General features: G+C 45.0%; 1 protein-coding gene across 2 annotated transcripts in view; it reads right to left on the bottom strand.

Moving 5' to 3' along the window:
- Nucleotides 1-22796, bottom strand: part of Pmi (Transmembrane protein Pmi) — a 78056-nt gene that overhangs the window by 33704 nt on the left and 21556 nt on the right. For both annotated transcript variants that reach the window (XR_011046660.1, XM_068388312.1), the window contains exon 2: nt 22301-22521. Coding sequence is in view for 1 of the 2 variants with exons in the window: in XM_068388312.1 (XP_068244413.1) it covers nt 22301-22521 (221 nt within the window). In the remaining variant the exon portion in view is untranslated. The remainder of the gene's footprint in view (nt 1-22300; nt 22522-22796) is intronic.

Raw genomic sequence — 22796 nt, 5'->3', positions numbered from 1 at the left:
TTTGTTTAATCTCTCTCTCTCTCTCTCTCTCTCTCTCTCTCTCTCTCTCTCTCTCTCTCTCTCTCTCTCTCGGATAAAAAATAATAGACGTCTGTAACACTATAACAGCGAAGAAGAACGAGACAGAGAGAGAGAGAGAGAGATTTTATTTAAAGAACATGTTAATGCTATGTTTAGTGAGAAACAGAAAAAGAGAGAAGACTTTTTTAAAAGAGCTTGTTAATGCTATCTTTGTTTTCTTTGCTTCACTTTTTTCTTTCTTTCTGTTCATCACGCTGGCCCTTCTCACAAATGATCGTTGCCAACAATCTCTTTGTCCTTTATCCCTATCAACAAAAGGCGTTTTATCTCTTCCAGGGTATTGCTACGATGTCTTGTAATAATGGTGATCCCCTTCGATGGTTTATCTGCTTTAATGGCTGCCTTCTGCTTGATGATCGTCGAGATCATAGGCCTATTCCGGCCATATTGATTAGCCATATCACTCACATGCACACTGCTCTCATGTTTTTCTATAATTTCTTGCTTCATTTCTAATGAAAGAATTGCCTTCTTCCTTTTCTCACCACTACCTGTACTGAAACTTAGCTTCTTCGGCACCATGATTATAGGTAAAATCAAAAAGGAAATGTGAGAAAAGGAAGAAAATAAGCACTGTTAATAACAGACCAAACAGAGGGCAATCACACGATACACACAAGAACAGAGAACAGAGCACTCAACGCTCAATGGCGTCCCTCTTACGTGCTGCCATCTACCGGCGTAAACAAGATCTACATCGTATGTTGGAGCATTACTTCGGATGTCGAGACAGAAATTTGGTCGAATTTTACTTCGTATGTTGGAAAATTCGTATGTTAGGACAATCGTATGTAGAGGTTCCACTGTATCACTTGATTGACTTGAGGCGATCTCGAGCCCTGTCGGTTTAGGCATCTCATTACAACCTCGCTGTCTAATACCAGTCGGATGTGGATTGAGCAGCGAAGTTTCAGTTTTTTCAGTGAAAGAAAAACTGCCATGGCTTCCAGAAAGTTGATGTGGAAGGTTTTGATGAGGGAAGACCAGGTTCCTTGGACTTTCCGATGGTGAGAGAGGCCTCCCCACCCTTCCTTCGAGGCATCCGTGTGAACGGTGACTGACGGTGGAGGCGGTTGTAGGAGTACCTTCTTCTTTAGATACTTGGCCTCCGACTATGGTTTGAGGAGGGATCGCAGACGATTTGGTATAGGTGTTTTTAGATCTCTTCGAGCATTTCATGCGTATTTTCTCCAAACTCCTGATGCATCTTTTAATTAAGCTCTCAATACTGGGTCTGTCACTGAGGCGAACTGGAGAGACCCCAACACTCTCTCCTGTTGCCTTCTTGATATCCTGGCGGATTGAAGGAGTCTCTTGACAGATCCCGCTATCTCTTTCCTCTTCTTTGATGGAATGGAAAGGCAGTGTGACTGTAAGTTCCAGTGGACACCCAGCCACTGGAACTTCTGAGCTGGAGATAGTCGAGACTTTTCCAAGTTGATCTTGAATCCTAGGTGTTCCAGGAACTGGACCACTTCCTTGGAGGCTTGCGTGCACTCTTCTTTGGATGCTGCCCACACCAGCCAGTCGTCCAGGTAGGCTACTACCTGAATTCCCTTTAGGCGTAGTTGATGAATGACCGCATTCGCAAGCTTGGTGAATACCCTTGGGGCTATGTTCAGACTGAAGGGCATGGCTCTGAAGACGTACTGTCTTTTCTGTAGCTTGAATCCTAAGTAGGGGGAAACTTGACTGTTGATTGGAACGTGCCAGTACGCATCCGTCATGTCTATGGAGACTGTGTATGCCTGTTTGGGCAAAAGGGTCCTTATGTGTTGGAGCATCAGCATTCTGAACTTGTAGTTCACTATGAACTTGTTGAGTGGTGATAGGTCCAAAATGACTCTGAGCTTCTCCGAGTCTTTCTTCGGAACACAGAACAGCCTTCCTTGGAATTTGATGAACTTTGCCCTCCTTACAACTCTCTTGTCTAAGAGTTCTTGAACGTATTCTTCCAATATGGGGGTTGAGTGTTGGAAGAATTGAGGGAAGTTCGGTGGAGTTGTATTCCAACTCCACCCCAGTCCGTTCTTGATTAGGCTGTGGGCCCAGGGATCGAAGGTCCAGTGATCCCGAAAAAGGAGAAATCTCCCTCCTACCGGCAGCATCTCACTTGGAGTGCTGGTTGGAGGGTTTGCCTCTTTGGCCACATCCACCTCTGTTGCCCCTACCTCTGAAGGGGCGTCTAGAGGCTCCACGAAAGGAACCTCGAGACTTCGGCCTAAAGGTCGTCGATTGCCTTTCAAAGGCTGGGGTGAAGACGGGCGACTGAGTTGCCACTGGTTGGGGGCACCAGCTGGAAAGTGGTGGGTGGTTGTGCCACCGTCTGGGGCACCATGGCCACGGGGAGCTGCTGTTGTTGTCGAGGACGAGAGGGCACTCTTGGTCGTTTTGTCTTCCTTTTCGGCTGGGGACCCTCCTCAGCGGAAGACTTTCTTTTGGAGGACAAGCCCCACTTGGAGAATAGATTCCTGTTCTCCGTTGCGGCTTTTTCCACGACCTCTTTGACCACTTCACTTGGGAAGAGGTCTTTTCCCCAGATGTTGGAGGCTATCAGCTTCCTTGGTTCGTGCCTCACCGCAGCCGAGGCGAACACGAACTCTCTACAAGCCCGGCGGGCTTTAATGAAATTATATAGGTCTTTGGTGACTGTGGCAGAGACCATGAACATATCTGGGGTCTCGGGAACACTTGCCATCGTCTCTAACCCGGTTTGTAGAGACATGGAAGCGGCAAGTCGTTCTTTGGTCTCCTGCTCCCTGCGCAGGTGAAAGTCCGACAACTTTGGTAGGTCTTCACCGAACTGATGTCCGGCAATGTCAGCCTCCAGCTTCCCAACTGAGAAGGTGTTATAGACATCCTTCCAGTTCGCATCGTCAGATGGTAGGGCAAGGGAAAAGGGTCTACACTCCTCAAATGTAGGACAAGGTTTTCCTGCCTTGACTGCCTTCAAGGCTGCCTTAAACCCTTTCTCCATAAAGGGGAGGCACGGGAAGAATCAGCAATGAAGGAAGGGTGCTTCTTGCTGAGAGCCGGCACCTTGGAATTAGTGAAGGCCCTCTCCTTCAAGGTTTTGGTAAACAAGGCTTGGGCCTTGGGGAGGTCCAGAATGATGACCTCTTTCGGCTTGGTTTCCTCTTTGGAAGGGAGTTCTGTCCTCAGGCGGACGTAACAATCCGGATATGCCCCTTTGCTGGGCCTGAACTCCACGTCATCTACTGGGACAGTGCCCAGTTTCTCGGAGAGGAAAATCTTCCCCCCTGACATCGGCATGTGCTCAGCATACCTCCAAGGGTTGATGTCAGAAAAGGCGGGAAGATCTTTGATGTTAGCTTCTTGGGGGCTAAATGCGTAGACACGAGCTGGTGCATTTCAGACCGTAGAGAAGCCTCCTTCTCGGACGACTGCTTTTGCATGTCCTGGAACATAGACAAAAGCAAGTGCAGCGTATTGGTGATTGAGTCTAGCTGGGGGGCAGAGGAAGAAGTCGACGGGGAAGGCCAAGCCACCGTAGCCGATGAAACCGAAATTGTTTCGGTTTACTCCGCGTCGCCTTTAGGATGAAAGACAGTTTCTTGCTCCAGTTCTTCCACTAGGAGATCACGTTCCATCTCCTCGGAGACAACTGACATGTTGTCTTCTAATTGGATGTCCTTCAAGGCATCGGATACCTCAGATTCTATCGGAATCTGGACGAGGGGAATCTCAGGTTGAGCCTGGGGAATAACTGCATCCGAAGATGCCCTAGGGAACAGACAAGCCCCCATCTTCTCGTTAGGAAGATATGGGCCAGAGGTGTTCTTCTGAAAACCTCTGACCCATTTTCGCAGCGTATCTCTTGCTGCATCCCTTGACTCTGTGGACTTCTGATCATCAAAAGCCTCTTTTACCAGTTTGTCACAAACGGTACATACCTGTGGGTCCCAATACTTTAGAGATCCCTTCGTAATTGCGCAGCGCGCGTGGGTCCTGCACATATCATGGCCGCAGAAGCTCTTACTGCGGACCTTGCAGAAATGGTTCCTGCACTCAGGATGCTCCTCCTGTAAAGAAAGAAAAGCATATAAGTATTCGGTGAAAATCTCAGATTTCATCATACAGATTCATAAATTTTTATTTAGCTTAGGATAGTGTAAGCAAGAAAAAGTGAAAGACACCCACATGTGCCTCCTGTCCAGCCCATTGCTATGACCTCCTCCAATATTGAACAGAAAATTCTTGATGAATTATATGGGAAGATAATATCCTTGGATATAAAGTGTAATCTTAACACTGTCTTCCAGGTTCAATATTGGGGATTTTTTTAATAATGGATATCATCCATTAATTAAGCAGAGAGAATCTCTCTCTGGATGTGGTGGTCTCACAATAGGCTGCCCATGAAGCACCTTGTAGGTTGGAAAAAATTTTTGCATAGGCTACAGCACCGACCATTGCCGTCAGTACTGTGTGCCTGCCAGCATTGCCCTGGGCTATTGAAGATATGTACTGCCTTCAAGATAAGGGGCGGCAGGTCGCCGGCAGCCAGCGGAAAAAGTGTAGACTTTGGATGACCAGCTGCTGGCAGTCAACATGGTTGCCGGAGGCCGGCCTGAGTGTGTGCCGGTTGCCGTTGGGTCACTGATCAACGGTACCCCATGGCAAGTGGCGGCAGAGCAAACTGACGGCGGGCAGTCAGCCCAGGTTTGGTGAAAGAAAAAGAAAAAGCATGGATGGGGGGAAAGCAAAGGCTCAGCCTTGCCGACCTTCATCCGGAATGAGGGTTCAAATGGAAGGGGGAATATATTCGGTCTTCCATCCAACCATAGCCCATCCATATGGTAGTATGGTAGTTGGGTTAGTCTTAAGGGGGGAACAGAATCTAGTGCCCGAGGCCCTAGGCAAGGGAAGAATTCAATTCCTCTGCCTAGGACCTGCCGGTACAGGACTGTCTGCTAGGCCATGGAAAGGAGGAATTATCATATAACGCCTCCAGGGTATGTCCTAGGGAGGTCTAGCCTCCTGTATAGGCAACCTGACCTGACTTGGGAAATCATTTCACCAAGACGGACGGTTGTCGATGACAGACATTCTGCTCTGATGTCCCGTTCTAGGCTCAAAACCGACTCAGTGGTTGAGAGAAAGAAACGGGAACACCCCAGTAAAGATTTGCCAGAACACAGTTCAAGGCAAAGCCAACCGGAGTTAGCCTAGGCTAGTCAGAGGGAAGAGGAAATGCTCTTAAATCTCGCAAGGAGATTGGTATCGACTTAAAAGGTAAAGGAGGTGTCAGTCTCCATTTAAAAGATGATACAAGAGCATTTGGGGACATGTATGAAAGTATACTAAAGCCCCTAGGCTGGTAGCCTAGGCGCAGTGAGAATCGGTCACCGAAACTCTCTCGTATACTATCTTGGAAAAGAAAATTTTTATGCAGTAATATCTTAATTGTATAAAATATTGCCTGAGCTTCAATAAAACTTTACCAGGAAGGTTATATCATGCATGAAGTGTGCAGGTGCCTAGGCTAGGAAGCCTAGCACTTGTGGGGCTCGGTCATAACTCAGCCAAATCCACGACAACAAGGGCATAATATAAAAATCCCTAGCTAATTTGCTAAATAGCTAAAAGTTATTAAAGCGATAAATGCCGGAAAAGTCGTTCTGGCTAACTAAATGTACATGCAAACAACGACCGCGTCTATGACGCCATCCGGCTGGCAACAGCTCTTGTTACGTTAATTACTATCTTAAATCGAGGAAAAAACTGGCGAGAGCTTACATTTATACAATTCAAAGATAATACTTAACTTTCCAGGGACAGATGAGGCTGGGGAAGACATCATCACAGCAAAACAAACCAAAATAGCGAGAGATAACACGGGATAAACACCGGTCTAAGGCGCTACAATAGAAAGAATGACTAGATGGCGCCACGCAGAGACGGGCTGGCGCCCAATTACCGTACAGTAGGAGTGTTGCCTTAATAACGGCTCTCCTATAATTCTTGCCACTTTCCCCTCTCAAAGCGTAAACGCTATTGGGGGTGTAGATAGCTATGTGACGTGTCAAGAATACGTCCTCTGATATTATGCAATATCCCTTTTAGAAATATAAGGGATACTCGCTGCAGGAGTTAGAATTCTGGATACCTTTAGTAAAATTCTCTGGGATATATCACTGTAGTCAAATATAGCCTAGGAAGCTACTAAGAAGGAACTTCCATCAGGACGACATGGCCTGAGCCCAAGAAAATATATATATATATATATATATATATATATATATATATATATATATATATATATATATATATATGTATATTTATATGTATATATATATATACATATATATATATATATATATATATATATATATATATATATATATATATATATATATGTATATTTATATGTATATGTATATATATATATGTATATATATATATATATATATATATATATATATATATATATATATATATATGTATATATATATATATATATATATATATATATATATATATATATATATATATATGTATGTATATATATATATATAATATATATATATATATATATATATATATATATATATATAGTATATATATATATATATATATATATATATATATATATATATATATATATATATATATACAGTATATATATATATATATATATATATATATATATATATATATATATATATATATATATATATATATATATATATATATACTGTATATATATGTATATATATGTATATATATATATATATATATATATATATATATATATGTATATATATATGTGTGTATATATATATATATATATATATATATATATATATATATATATATATATATATATGTGTGTGTTTCTATTGTGTTGCTGTCCTGACTGTGAGTAAAATTTCCCTTATATATATAAATATATATATATATATATATATATATATATTTATATATATATATATATATATATATACAGTATAAAGTTCCCTTTCTCCGTTACTGTTTGAGTACTCAGATGGCGCCATAATCGTCCGCCATCTTTATTCCTTTTTCTGTAGCGGTCTCGCTCAGTGGTTTTCGCAGTGCTCTCTCGTTATCAGGATTTATTATGCAATCTCCAGCTTCTTCTTCCTCTGGAAAGTTGAGTATTTGATTCTTATGCTGTATAAATTTAGCTCTAGCCGTAAAGTAGAAAATTGAATTGAATTAAACTAATTTTTTGGCAGAGCTATTGCCTATATCGGAGGCGTCTTTGGCGCTGTCGTTCGTAACGCATGAGTTATTTAGTTAGCCAGAACGACTTTCCCGGTATAATAGCTTAAATAAAAATAATAACTATTTAGTCTTCATTGCTAGGAATTAATTATATTATGCAGATAGTATTCACATTAGTTTCGGCGAATTAGGTAGCCGATCTTGTTTACGCTAGGCTTCTTGGCCTAGGCGTTATAGTTTACTCTCTTGCATGATATAATAAGTGTTCCTGGTGCTATTAAATCTAAATGAAGATAATAGGCAATTTATACATGTAAGATATATGGATTGCATATAAAATTTCCTCTTCTAAGATAGTATACGAGAGAGCTTTGATGAGTTAGGTACTCGAACTCACAGTCGCTAGGCTAGTAGCCTAGTGGCTTTAGTATACTTTCATACAATCTCCCCGGTTACCCTCATATATAGGGTAATCTCTCCTTCCCTCTGAGTGTAGCCTATGGCTACAATCCTAGTTGATCTTGCCTCAAATTGTAATTCAGGCAAGACTGGGCTAGGGTTTTTCTGCCCCTTCACCTAGCTACTGATGGTGAGCTTTGGGTTTGGGTCAGAACCTCAGAGTACTTGTAGTGTGCCGGCAACTGATCGACAGGGTGAATGTACTCCTCTGTCGGGCCTTGTTGGATGGCCTAGGAGGCCTTGCATCCCTAGACTGCACTTGAAGGGGTCATGTGATCCCCCTTCTCCCTGTAGTTTAGTCGACTAGTCCTGTGGTTGCAGACCCTAGGCTGAAGAATAGAGATTATTCTTCTGCCTAGGATGGCGCCGGCATTGGGACTCTGTTTCTCTATGATTAAGGGTGGCGGCTAGATGATTGCCGACCCCCTTACTGTATTGGCAGGCCCTAGGCAGGAGAATGAATTCTCCGTCTGCCTAGGATGGCGCCGATATTGAAACAGAGCTTCCTCAAGGTGTGGTAGCGCCGACATGCTGCCGGCTCCTCTCACACCTTATACAGGACCCTTTCCCCTCCCCATTCTGTTCTTTAGTGATGCCCTAGTCATCACATCCCTGTGGCCGTTGTCCTACAATCTCGCCGATTGCCGGCAGGCTGTAGGGCTGGCTTGGGCTTCTGCCTGTATGGCCTAGTCGTTTAGCTTCCCTATCGGACATGGAGCTCCGGGATAGCTGTATCGGCAGGTCTAGCTGCCGTCAGAAGACCCATTTGCTTTAGTGTGTTCTTCAGTCCTTCCTTAGGCTGCCATTCACATCCTTTGACCGGCATGTAGGTGGATGGGTGGAAGCTTGATTATCTTATATTCTCCCCTTCCATTAGAACCCTCATTCCGGAGGAAGGAAATGATACAGTGCTCTTACATCACCCTTTACTCCTGGCTTTCTCTCTCACTACTGGCTAGTGCCGCCACCTACTAACCTAACTAGCGGCTGCCGGCCACTAACCTTGCTGGCAAGATGCAGGCTAAACTTGTGGTCCAACAGCCGTTGATTCACTGTCACATCTGACTTAGCCGGCGAGAGCCGGCTGAATCTGTTATACCGGACACTACCCTGTCACATTGAATGCTGTCTGGGATAGTGTGCCGACAGCCGGTGACCCGCCGGTGTCCGGCAAGCCGCCGGCAATCCGGTGGGCAGCCCGCCATAAAAATTATCAATATTGTGTCAGTTGAATTGCGCCTTAGGTACTAGCCTTGCCGGCTGCATGCCGGCAGCAACTACGGTATATGTATGTACAGTAGCCAGTACATCTGTAGTATAGAGCATACTGCAGACAGAAAACTATGGTATAAAAGTATACAGTACTGTAGTTAAATTTTCCAACATACTCTGTGTGTCCAGGTGCAGTCTATTGTTGAGACCTTATAAGATTGGGAAAGGAATTCCCTTTTTCTTTAAACTGATAGATGATCAGTTATTAATGACCCTCATTATTAATCCTTTTTGAAGTGGGTGTTGGTTACGCTATTCTATCCTTATGGGCTAGACTCTTCCACCAGGCCTCCTGAGGAGGATAATCTTAGGGTTAATATTGAGGAGGTCACAGCAATTGGCTGGCCGGGAAATACACGTATGTGTCTTTCCTATTTCATTTCTAGCTTACCTATCCTAAGCTATATGCAATAAAATAAAATGGAAAATATTATAATATTTATTAGTTTATCTAGTGAGATAGATTACGTTAAACTCATTTTATTTTCCTCTCTTTACAGGAGGACCGTGTGAAGTGCAACAGCGTCTGCTGCAATGTGCGTAGCAGGGACTTCTGTGGCCATCTGGAGTGTAGGACACACTCTCGCTGCTCCATCACCAAGGGACCTCTCAAATACTGGGACCCACAGGTATGTACTGTATGTAAAGACCTGATGTATGAGGCTTTCGAAAATCCCAAGACAACGGAGTCAAGGGATGCAGCTCGGGACAAGCTGCGCAAATGGGTTCGTGGCTTCTAAAAGAATACCACGGGGCCTTACCTCCTAGTGAGCGTATGAGAGCCTGTTTATTCCCCTAAGCATCTACGGATGCTGTTATTCCTCAGCTTCACCCTGAGATCCCTTGCATCCAGATAGCCGTGGACATGGATGTCTCGGATGCGATGAAGGACATCCATCTAGATGATGAAAGGATGTCAGAGGACACCGAAAAGGACCTTCTGGCAGAAGGTCGAGATGAGGAGTCAACGTTGGCTCCAGAGACGGAAGAGGATGAAGTCGAAACAATCTCTGTTGCGTCGGTTCCTGCCCCAGAACCCGTGTCCTCTACATCTTCCGCTCCTCAACCCGAAAAGTCGGACGACACCCTGTCTGCCATCAAAGCTATGATGGAGATATTCAAGAACAAGAGCGAAGAAAGGGAAGCTGCATTCAGGAAGGAGATTCTTCAGATTGCAGTGACCCGTGGGTCTCAGAAGAGACTCAACGTAAAGGATCTTCCCTTGTGTTCCGAGGTAAACCCATGGAGGCATGCCAAGTACATGCCGATTACAAACGGTAAGATCTTTATTTCAGAGAAACTGGGAGCTGACCTTATCGAGGACATGGAGTTCTGGCCCAGCTTTGAGTCCTATCCACACTGCTTCGTTCGTCTAAGGGCGGAACCTGTATCCAAGAAAGAGACAGAGCCTAAGGAGGTCATAGTGCTTGACCATGCGAAGGTTCAGGCTTTGCTAGCCAGCAGTTTGAAGGACAGGGGCTTCACAAATTCGAAGGTGCCGGCCCTGTGTAAGAAACATCCCTCTTTTCTTGCTCCAGCAACTATGGCCTTCCCCTTTGCGGAAAAAGAGTTTAAGGCGGTGATTAAGGCAGTGGAAGCTGGGAAACCTTGCCCTACACTGGAGGAGTGTAGGCCCCTTTCCCTGGCCTTGCCAACGGATCACAAAGACTGGAAGGATATTCAGTTTACCTTCTCAGTTGGGAAGATGGAGGCTGATATCGCTGGACGTCAGTTCAGCGAAAACCTCCCCAAGTTGTCTGAGTTTCTCCTGCGCAGGGAACAAGATACAAAGGAGAGGCTTGCTGCCTCTCTGTCCCTCCAGGTGACCATGGAGGCAATGGCCAGTGAACAGAGATCCCCGGATATGTTCATGGTCATAGCCAAAACACACTTGGCAACCCTAACTAAAGACTTCTATAGCTTTATTAGGGCAAGAAGGGCTTGTAGAGAGTTCGTGTTTGCCTCGGCTGCGGTCAAACATGAGCTCAGGAAGTTGATATCTTCCAATATCTGGGGGAAAGACCTATTCCCAAACGAATTGGTCAAAGAAATAGTCGACAAGGCCGCCACGGAGAATAGAAACCTTCTCCAGAAGTGGGGCATGTCGGCTAAGAGGAAGTCTTCTACGGATGAGGGTCCCCAACCGAAAAGGAAGACAAAGAGGCCAAGAGTGCCTTCTTGCCCTGATATACAACAACAACTTCCCATGACTGCGGTGCCACAGATGGTGGCACAACCCCAACCCACCTACCAGATGGTACCCCAGCAGGTGGTGACTCAGTCACCAGCCTTTACTCCCACGTATGAGAGGCAGACCACCACCTTTCACCCTAAATGTAGGGGGTCAGGTAGAGATTCCTCTAGACGTCCCTCGAGAGGAAGAGGGGGTAGGGGAGCACACGGTCAAGGAGGCAAGCCCTCCGGAAACCAGAAGCAATGAGATGTTTCCGGTAGTAGGAAGACTCCGACTCTTCCGGGATCGTTGAACCTTCGATATCTGGGCCCACAGCCTAATCAAGAATGGACTAGATTGGAGCTGGAAGACAGCTCCACCATCATTTCCTCATTTCTTCCAACACTCCACCCCCATTCTGGAAGAATACACCCGAGAGCTCTTGAGCAAACGGGTGATAAAGAGGGCAAAGTCCATCAAATTCCAATGATGGCTGTTTTGTGTTCCCAAGAAAGACTCAGACAAACTCAGTCATTCTGGATTTGTCGCCACTCAACAAGTTTATCGAGAATGACAAGTTCAAGATGCTGACCCTTCAACACATAAGGGCCCTGTTGCCCAAAAGGGCATACACACTCTTCATAGACATGGCAGATGCCTATTGGCACATTCCGATCAATCGCCAACTCTCCTCCTACCTAGGATTCAGGCTACAAAAAAGAAAGTACGCTTTCATAGCCATGCCCTTCGGACTAAACATAGCCCCAAGGATCTTCACGAAGCTTGCAGAAGCAGTCGTTCAACAACCACGCCTACAAGGTGTCCAGGTGGTATCCTATCTGGACGATTGGCTGGTGTGGGCAGCATCCGAGTCGAAATGCATGCAAGCATCCAAGAAAGTGATCCAGTTTCTGGAACATCTAGGGTTCAAGATCAACAACAAAAAGTCTCGACTATCTCCAGCTCAGAAATTCCAATGGCTAGGCATACATTGGGACTTACAGTCACATCGTCTCTCCATTCCATTAAAGAAAAGGAGAGAGATAGCGGGATCTGTCAAGAGACTTCTAAAATCTGACAAGATTTCAAGACGCCAACAGGAGAGAGTGCTGGGCTCCCTTCAGTTTGCATCAGTGACAGATCCATTGCTAAGAGCACAGCTAAAAAATGCATCAGGAGTCTAGAGAAGATACGCATCAAACGCTCGAAGAGATCTAAGAAGACCAATATCGATTCGGCTACGATCACTTCTCAAGCCATGGTCGGAGGCCAGAAATTTCAAGAGGTCACCACCTCTGCAACCGCCTCCAACCTCAGTCGTCATCCACACGGATGCATCATTGGAAGGATGGGGTGGTCACTCTCATCAACGCAGAGTTCAAGGAACCTGGTCCTCTCTATTCAAGACCTTCCATATCAACATTTTGGAGGCCATGGCAGTCTTCCTTACATTGAAGAAATTATCCCCTTGCCCTTCAGTCCACATAAGACTGATTCTGGACAGCGAGGCGGTAATGAGATGTCTGAATCGTCAAGGCTCGAGATCGCCTCAACTCGACCAAGTGATGTTGGCCATCTTTCGCTTAGCTGAAAAGAAGAGATGGCACTTGTCAGCAGTTCACCTTCAGGGGTTCCGCAATGTGACAGCGGACGCTCTATCCAGGATAACTCCGATAGAGTCAGAATGGTCCCTAGATGCAAGATCATTCTCCTTCATCTTACATCAAGTCCCGGAACTGCAGATCGACCTCTTCACAACGAGCAACAACAAGAAACTTCCTCGATACGTGGCCCCGTACAAGGACCCTCTAGCGGAAGCTGTGGACGCCATGTCCCTGGACTGGAACAAATGGACCAGGATTTACCTGTTCCCTCCATCCAACCTGCTGATGAAGGTCCTCAACAAGCTGAGATCTTTTCAAGGAACAGCAGCCCTAGTGGCTCCCAAGTTGCCCCGGAGCAACTGGTTCCCTTTAATTTTGGAATTACAGCCTAGGCTGATTACCCTACCGGACCCAGTTCTGTCTCAACAAGTACTGTACAGAAGTCGACTGTCTTCGCTGTATTACAGAAAACCCAAGACCTTCATCTCATGATTTTCTCTCCCTAGCAGTAAAGAAAAGGTTTGGGATCTCGAAAGAAAGTATAGACTTCTTAGAGAAATATAAGTCAAAATCTACCAAAAGGCAATACGAGTCATCTTGGAAGAAGTGGGTGGCCTTTGTCAAGGCAAGAAATCCAAAGGAAATCTCGATGGATTTCTGCTTGTCTTTCTTTATTCACCTTCATGAACAAGGTTTAGCAGCCAACATGATAACTACGTGTAAATCTGCCTTGACTAGACCATTGCTTTATGCTTTCCAAGTAGACTTGTCTAATGAGATTTTTAACAAAATCCCTAAGGCCTGTGCCAGGCTCAGGCCTGTAGCACCTCCAAGGCCCATCTCATGGTCTTTGGATAAGGTACTACATTTTGCTCCAAATTTGGACAACGATAATTGCTCTTTGAAAGATTTGATTCAAAAAGTTATATTCTTGTTTGCTCTAGCCTCAGGGGCTAGAGTTAGTGAGATAGTGGCCTTGTCTAGGGAAGAAGGCCATATCCAGTTTGCTGAAACGGGAGAGCTAAATCTCTTTCCCGACCCAACTTTTCTCGCCAAGAATGAGCTACCCACTAAGGTGGGGTCCCTGGAGAATCTGCCCTCTGAAGGAAGATGTCTCGCTGTGTCCAGTGGAGAGTCTAAAGGTCTATCTTTGCAGAACTTCAGACTTCAGGGGAGGACAGCTTTTTAAAGGTGAAACGTCGGGCTCAAACTTATCCCTGAAACAACTAAGGGCGAAGATCACCTACTTCATTCGCAGAGTGGATCCTGACAGTACACCCGCAGGTCATGATCCTAGGAAAATTGCTTCTTCGTTAAACTTTTTCCAGCTCATGGATTACGAGAGCCTTCGCTCGTTTACTGGATGGAAGTCATCCAGAGTGTTTTTCAAACACTACGCAAAGCAAGTGCAAGAATTAAAACGATTCGTGGTAGCGGCAGGTAGTGTACTGAAACCTGTCGGTTAGTGCTGCGAGGAACAGTGAATTATGTGGGACTGTAATTCTAAAGGGTGTACATGTTGGCACTTTATAGTGCAACATGGTAAGTGAAATGTCATCATGGTGACATTATGGACTGTTCCAGTGTATAAAGGTGATGAAACAGACTGAACACTAAGTGCCATGTGTTTTTTACACAAGTGTAAATAGACAAACTTCTCAGAAAGACATTAGAAAATTATCAAATTTTCATATGAGTGGCAAGGATTTTGTTTTCAGGTAAAACAAGTACAGTATATTAAGTATAAGAAAAAGTAAGTAATTAAGTAAAGACAAAACATTAATGGCTGCCAGCGAGGGTGAGAGCAGACACATCTGCCCACCACCCGAGCCAAAAGTGAAGTGAATCAGTTTACCGGTGTGTGAAGGGGGAGGGGTAGCTAGCTACCCCTCCCCTACCCCCTCACTACTAGCGAGGGGTTAGTTAACCCTCGTTAAAAATCTAATGGCTCGCCATTTCAGCTACGCCGAAAGTAATACCCAATGTAAATAGCGTGGTTTGTATTTCGGTTACGGAACAATTTTTATTTCTAATATGAGCTATCATGTCACTTTAATTGTAGGTCTTAGGTATCAAGTAAGCTAATGGTAATCAGTAAAAAAATATTACGTAAGGTAGTGCCCTAATTAATGGCGCACACACACACACACACACACACACACACACACACACACACACACACACACACTCTCTATCTCTCTCTCTCTCTCTCTCTCTCTCTCTCTCTCTCTCTCTCTCTCTCTCTCTCTCTCTCTCTCGTCCCTTTGGACTTTTACTTTTTTCTCTTCTTTTGTCAGTAAAAGGCAAATAATTGATAAATTTATATAGTGCCAGAGAGGTAGTGAAATTATCGTACATAACCGTACAATAACAGACATGGTATCGTACACCGTACAAAAAGGTCAAATTATCGTACACATGGCACCACTGCTTTCAATGCGCTTCCGCTTATAAGTCAGACTACTCACAAAGAACACAAAAAACCAATACATCACAGTCAAAGTAAGAAAATGTTATTTTCATTAGTAAAATAAATTTTTGAATATACTTACCCGATAATCATGTAGCTGTCAACTCCGTTGCCCGACAGAATTCTACGGAAGGGATACGCCAGCGATCGCTATACAAGAGGGGGGTGTACTCACCAGCGCCACCTGTGGCCAGGTACTGCAGTACTTCTTGTTGACACCACCTCAATTTTTCCTCGGTCCACTGGTTCTCTATGGGGAGGAAGGGTGGGTCAATTAAATCATGATTATCGGGTAAGTATATTCAAAAATTTATTTTACTAATGAAAATAACATTTTTCAATATTAATCTTACCCGATAATCATGTAGCTGATTCACACCCAGGGAGGTGGGTGAAAACCAGTGTACATGTATATCAAGAAGCTAAGTATCCCGTATTTCATATTATCAGTTATTCAAAATAACAATGAAATTATAAGTACCTGGTAAGGAAGTCGACTTGAACCATTACTCTGCCTTTAATAAGTTCGTCTTCCTTACTGAGCGCAGCGTTCCTCTTAGGAGGCTGAACAACTCTAAGGTGCTGAAGTATCAAGGGCTGCAACCCATACTAAAGGACCTCATCACAATTTTAACCTCGGCGCTTCTCAAGAAAGAATTGACCACCCGCCAAATCAACAAGGATGTGGAAGGCTTCTTAGCCGACCGTACAACCCATAAAAAGTATTCAAGAGAAAGGTTAAAAGGTTATGGGATTATGGGAATGTAGTGGCTGAGCCCCCGCCTACTACTGCATTCGTTGCTACGAATGGTCCCAGGGTGTAGCAGTACTCGTAAAGAGACTGGACATCTTTGAGAAAGAATGATGCAAACACTGACTTGCTTCTCCAATAGGTTGCATCCATAACACTCTGCAGAGAACGGTTCTGTTTGAAGGCCACTGAAGTAGCCACAGCTCTCACTTCATGTGTCCTTACCTTCAGCAAAGCAAGGTCTTCTTCCTTCAGATGAGAATGTGCTTCCCTAATCAGAAGCCTGAATAGTAAGAAACTGAGTTCTTAGACCTTGGAAAAGAAGGCTTCTTGATAGCACACCATAAGGCTTCTGATTGTCCTCGTAAAGGTTAAGACCTTTTTAGATAGTACCTAAGAGCTCTAACTGGGCAAAGTACTCTCTCCAGTTCATTCCCCACCAAGTTGGACAGGCTTGGGATCTCGAACGACTTAGGCCAAGGACGTGAAGGAAGCTCGTTTAGCAAAAACCGAGCTGCAAGGAACATGTAGCCGTTTCAGATGTGAAAACTATGATCCTGCTGAAGGCGTGGATCTCACTTACTCTTTTAGCTGTTGTCAAGCACACGAGGAAAAGAGTTTTTAATGTGAGGTCCTAAAAAGAGGCTGATTGGAGAGGTTCAAATCTTGATGACATAAGGAACCTTAGGACCACGTCTAGATTCCAGCCTGGAGTGGACAACCGACGTTCCTTTGAGGTCTCAAAAGACCTAGGGAGGTCCTGTAGATCTTTGTTGGTGGAAAGATCCAAGCCTCTGTGGCGGAAAACCGCTGCCAACATACTTCTGTAACCCTTGATCGTAGGAGCTGAAAGGGATCTTACGTTCCTTAGATGTAACAGGAAGTCAGCAATCTGGGTTACAGTGGTACTGGTTGAGGAAACTGCATTGGCCTTGTACCAGCTTCGGAAGACTTCCCCTTGAGACTGATAGACTCTGAGAGTGGATGTTCTCCTTGCTCTGGCAATCGCTCTGGCTGCCTCCTTCGAAAAGCCCCTAGCTCTTGAGAGTCTTTCGAAAGTCTGAAGGCAGTCAGACGAAGAGCGTGGAGGTTTGGGTGTACCTTCTTTACGTGAGGTTGACGTAGAAGGTTCACTCCTAGAGGAAGAGTCCTGGGAATGTCGACCAGCCATTGCAGTACCTCTATGAACCATTCTCTCGCGGGCCAGAGCGGAGCCAACCAACGTCAGCCGTGTCCCTTTGCGAGAGGAGAACTTCTGAAGTACCCTGTTGACAATCTTGAACTTCGGGAATGCATACAGGTCGAGATGGGACCAATCCAGCAGAAAAGCATCCACGTGAACTGCTGCTGGGTCTGGAATCGGAGAACAATACAACGGGAGTCTCTAGGTTATCGAGGTAGCGAACAGATCTATGGTTGGCTGACCCCACAGGGCCCAAAGTCTGCTGCAAACATTCTTGTGAAGGGTCCACTCTGTGGGGATGACCTGACCCTTCCGGCTGAGGCGATCTGCCATGACATTCATATCGCCCTGAATGAACCTCGTTACCAGCGTGAGCTTTCGATCTTTTGACCAGATGAGGAGGTCCCTTGCGATCTAGAACAACTTCCACGAATGAGTCCCTCCCTGCTTGGAGATGTAAGCCAAGGCTGTGGTGTTGTCAGAGTCCACCTCCACCACCTTGTTAAGCTGGAGGGACTTGAAGTTTATCAAGGCCAGATGAACCGCCAACCACTCCTTGCAATTGATGTGAAGTGTCCTTTGCTCCTGATTCCATGTTCCCGAGCATTCCTGTCCGTCCAAAGTCGCACCCCAGCCCGTGTCTGATGCGTCCGAGAGGAGACGGCGGTCGGGTTTCTGAACAGCCAAAGGTAGACTTCCTTGAGAAGAAAGCTGTTCTTACACCACGCGAGAGTAGACCTCCTCTCTTCGGAAACAGGAACTGAGACCGTCTCTAGCGTCATGTCCTTTATCCAGTGAGCAGCTAGATGATACTGAAGGGGGCGGAGGTGGAGTCTCCCTAACACGATGAACAGGGCCAGCGATGAAAGTGTCCCTGTTAGACTCATCCACTACCTGACTGAGCATCGGTTCCTTCTCAGCATGCTCTGGATGCATTCTAGGGCTTGGAAGATCCTTGGGGCCGACGGAAAAGCCCGAAAAGCTCGACTCTGAAGATCCATACCCAGGTAGACAATGGTCTGGGATGGGACGAGCTGGGACTCCTCAAAATTGACCAGGAGGCCCAGTTCCTTGGTCAGATCCATAGTCCATCTGAGAATCTCCAGACAGCGACGACTTGTGGGAGCTCTTAAAAGCCAGTCGTCTGACAGAGCCGGACACAAGATCATGGTACTGCTGCACAGTCTGTGAACTGTCAACCATGGGGAAGCGAGGAAGTACAGTGACAACCCGAAGCTGTCTAGACTGTCTGGGTCGTACAGACAACTCCTTATCGGGTTGCTGAGGTTGCCGCACTGCGTCACAACAAGTCACTTCTGCTGGTTGTTGAACGTCTTCCCAGTGACACACTGACTCCGTAAACAAAAAAATCCTCTAACAAGGACTAAGCTTGGACTGCATGTCTTGCAACACAGCTCAAGGTCTATGGGAGCAGGTGTGGTAACAGACGGGGTTAGCGACTGAAGTGGAACCATTACCTTCCCTGGAAGCATGTTATGCTTAAATAAAAGTCCATAGGAGGCTACGCAGCTAAAGGCTCCTCTCCAAATGACAGAGTCCTCAAGGGAATATCAGAAGGAGGGAGAATAGCACTTTCTCATCTACAGGGACCATATCCGAGAAAAGCTAAGTTCTCTCAGTGAGGGTTTCACTGGTGCAAAAGCAGCAGACTAGAAGGCAACATTATGAAACTGCTTGACAGTCTAGTGAGTTGGCAACAACCAAAGATGTGTGACTGAGAAGCATGCGGTAAGGTATGCAGAGCATGCTGTATGCAGAGCATGCTGTATGTAGAGCATGCTGTAAGGTAAGCAGAGCATGTTGCATGGCGTGTGGCTTATGCTGCATGGGATGAGGCTCATGCTGCATGGGATGAGGCTCATGCTGCATGGGATGAGGCTCATGCTGCTTAAAAGAAATCTGAACCTGACACTAATCTAGCTGTCCGAGGATTTACCTGGTGAGACATCAGTCTCTTTACCAGATTTCCCCGGGCCACCACGTGACACAATTGGTAGTAATTCATTCAAATTACCTCTAATGAGTCAATATGGATAAATATCAACACAACATCGTGTTCAAATAGAAATAAATTTCTACCTCATACTTGGGATCGAACACTAGCCCCTTCTAATGAAAGGCCAGGTCGAAACCAACCATGCCACGAGAGCCCATAGGATGTCGCATAGTATGAGGCTCCTGCCTCATGGGTTGAGGAGGATGCCGCATAGCATGGGGCTCCTGCCTCATGGTTTGATCCTGTGAGGTTCCTGCCTCAAGAGTTGCGTCTGCCTCAAGGGTTGAGGGGGTAGCTGCGCAGAGAGAGGCTCATGCTGCATAGACTGCGGTTCAAGTTGAATGGGAAGAGGCTCAAGCTGAGGAGAAAGTGGCAGATGCATGCGTTGAGGTGGCTGACTCATAGCATGAGGTTCCTGCCTCAAGAGTTGCGCTTGCCTCAAGGGTTGAGGTGGCTGCGCAGAGAGAGGCTCTTGACTCACGAGTTGAGGTTCTTGAGGTGCTTGCCTCGAGAGTTGAGGTTCTCGCCTCGAGGAAAGTGGAGGTGGTTGTTGCGAGAGTTGAGGTGGCTGCCTCAAGGATGGTAGAGGTTGTCGTACCTCAAGAGGTTGCTGCCTCGAGGGTAGTTGTAATGCAAGATACTCCTGCCTCAAGGGTAGAGGAGGTTGTAAGGCATAAGGCTCCTGCCCCCATTGTTGAGGAGGTTGCTGCGTGGTAAGAGGCTCCTGCCTCAAGGAAAGTGGAGGTTGCTGCACAGCGCTGGTATCTGGCAACTCCCAACGCGGCAGCTCACGCATGGAGGTAGCTTGAGGAACCTCAACCTCATACGTCTGGCAGATTGTACTGCGCAGAGGAGGAGGAGCGTTCGCAGGAGGAGGTGTATTAACCTTCTCTGCCTGAAACTCCTGCATCAACACCGCAAGCTGAGACTGCATTGTCTGCAGCATAGACCACTAGAGTTTAAGAAAGACAACAACAAACGGAGCTACTGTCCGTTGAGACTGAGGGTCTAAAACAGCTGGTGCGGCAACAGACGGAGCTACTGCCTGTTGCGATACCACCTTGCCTCTCTGGGAGGTGTGCAGTTGTCGTACTGCAGCAAGTCCGAACTGACCCAGGGCTAATGGCTACACCTAGGAGTTGGATTTGTGCGGAAGGGACCGACTTGCACTTAAAAGCTGCAAGATTTGGTCCATGGTTTCTGCGAGAAACCTCTTCCGCAGACGAGGAATAAAAGGGCTCTCTCGTCTTTGTGTGGGTGGGGTGATCACGTCGGCAACGTGTGTAGATACACCCGAAACCACGGAGGGAAAACGTCTGTTCGTCGATCAAGGCCTGCTGAACCCATAAGTCCTTCGACATTACTTCTCCCCTGGGCTTGGGAGCTTGTAAGAGGTCCCAGACTAGGCGAACAACTGGCACGAACAGACGAACCCTCAAACGCAACACTGTAACACTTTGCGCTTATCACTTATCACTTTTGATTTTCTGTTTGCACTTATTTCACTGAACTCGAAACTTTAAGTGGTTTGTACCTGAAACACGCAATTCTATCCTTCCTTAAAAGTTAGTAATTGCGAAAACAGAATTACAATGTAACAGAAAAAATCTAATGAAAGATAAATAATTCAGTGGCTGGAAAGAGACTAAACACTAGATCAAATAAACTACGTTTAAAATCTCTCACCGCATAAAGCTTGAGAACAAGAATAAAACTCTAGAAACGTTTATCTTCTTCCCCTAAAGAGACTAGGGAGAAGGGCAAAAACGATAACAACGTTACTCGCTTGAACGAAACGTTTATCCTCCTCTCTCTCCCTCCGTCTCTATCTCTCTCTCTCTCTCTCTCTTGACTTAGAACCTGAGAGAAGAGCCCAATCATATATATCGTTAAAACATATTATTGTTAAAGGAAAAAACTGAAAGATTTCCCAAATAAAAAGTTCCTTTATTAGAATTAAAACCATTAAGCTAAGAAAGAATGAACAAAACGCTAGAAACGGTTTACTCTTACTGCAACGTGACACCGTGAAAATTCTCTCTCTATCGTAACGATAGAGCGCAAGTTGAACGTTCTGAACGTCAACAACTGCAGAGACAAAACAAAACGTTAGTTCAACTTTGAAAACAGTACGAGACTATCAAAGAAATTCTTTCAAAAACATTAAAATAGCATAATATGTTAACAGGTAAAACCGAAATGACGGGCTCAATGTTAATTAACTTCGGTACCAAGAAAAGACCGCCTACTATTAGGAAAGGTCGAATATAAACAAATATAAAAATTAATTTTAATAAGTTTATAATAAAAGGAAGTTAATCGAAGAGGCCTATAAAAGGCGGAGAGATATAAAATAAATCTATAACTTTTGTTAAGCAAAATTAAGAAAGAGAGTCTATACTCTCTTAGACACCAACACTTCCGTCTAAGGGAAGGGTCGGCCATTTAAAAGTGAAAGAGAGTTCATACTCTCTTCGTCACCATAATTAATCAAATTAATTCCAAAAGCTAGCTAAGCTAATGATAAAACTTCCTGAATAGCGAAAGCTAAACTCTAGAGCAAATACATCACCAAATCGTGAGCAAAAACTCCAGAATCAACAGCGTATCCATGTAGGTCTAGCCAGAGGCACGACAGAGGAAAAATTGAGGTGGTGTCAACAAGAAGTACTGCAGTACCTGGCCACAGGTGGCGCTGGTGAGTACACCCCCCTCTTGTATAGCGATCGCTGGCGTATCCCTTCCGTAGAATTCTGTCGGGCAACGGAGTTGACAGCTACATGATTATCGGGTAAGATTAATATTGAAAAAGATCCAACACTTGAGAGGACAGTGTAACAGTACATCCATGCTGGTTGCAGGGCTAATGACAAAAGTGGCCACTTTGTGACACTCAGGTTGACAGGGCTTCCCCCTCCTACTACCTGTCATTACCAACTAATTTGTTATGATTCAATGGCTGTCCTAGTGCCACTGTGAGCATATCCATATTTTAAAGAACAAAAGGTTAGTCCTGTATACACACAGGAACAACAAAACATTCTAAACTTCATAAGGCCCCTTCTGATAACTCTCACTCACCTGACACTAATGAGCCAAATCCTGCAAGTACAGCAGTTTTATGTAGGCAGTTTCCAACAGCTATCCATCTTGCAGTCTCGTCTCCAAGAGTTGTTGGTTCTATTACTATCGTTGGTACACCAGCTTCTAATGCTCTTTCTAGTTCAAGCTCAAAATTTTCATGTGATGAATCACTGTCATAAACCTCCCGAATAATAGCAATTTGTGAATGATGGGATGATCTGTAAAATAAGATGTGCAACTGTAGTCATAAGATCAAATTAAAAGAGCTACTAAAGTAAATCACCAAGATAAGAAAGAATATTCAACTTATTTGCTTCCAAAGATAAAAACATATGTGCAATAAAAAAAAATTCTTTTGGCAGTATTTCATTATACAGAAAAGCAATGTAGAAAATGTTATTTTCATTAGTAAAATAAATTTTTGAATATACTTACCCGATAATCATGTAGCTGTCAACTCCGTTGCCCGACAGAATTCTACGGAAGGGATACG

The sequence above is a fragment of the Palaemon carinicauda genome, chromosome 15 (assembly GCF_036898095.1).
Source record: "Palaemon carinicauda isolate YSFRI2023 chromosome 15, ASM3689809v2, whole genome shotgun sequence".
Lineage (NCBI taxonomy): Eukaryota > Metazoa > Arthropoda > Malacostraca > Decapoda > Palaemonidae > Palaemon > Palaemon carinicauda.
This window is presented reverse-complemented; position numbering and strand designations above follow the sequence as displayed.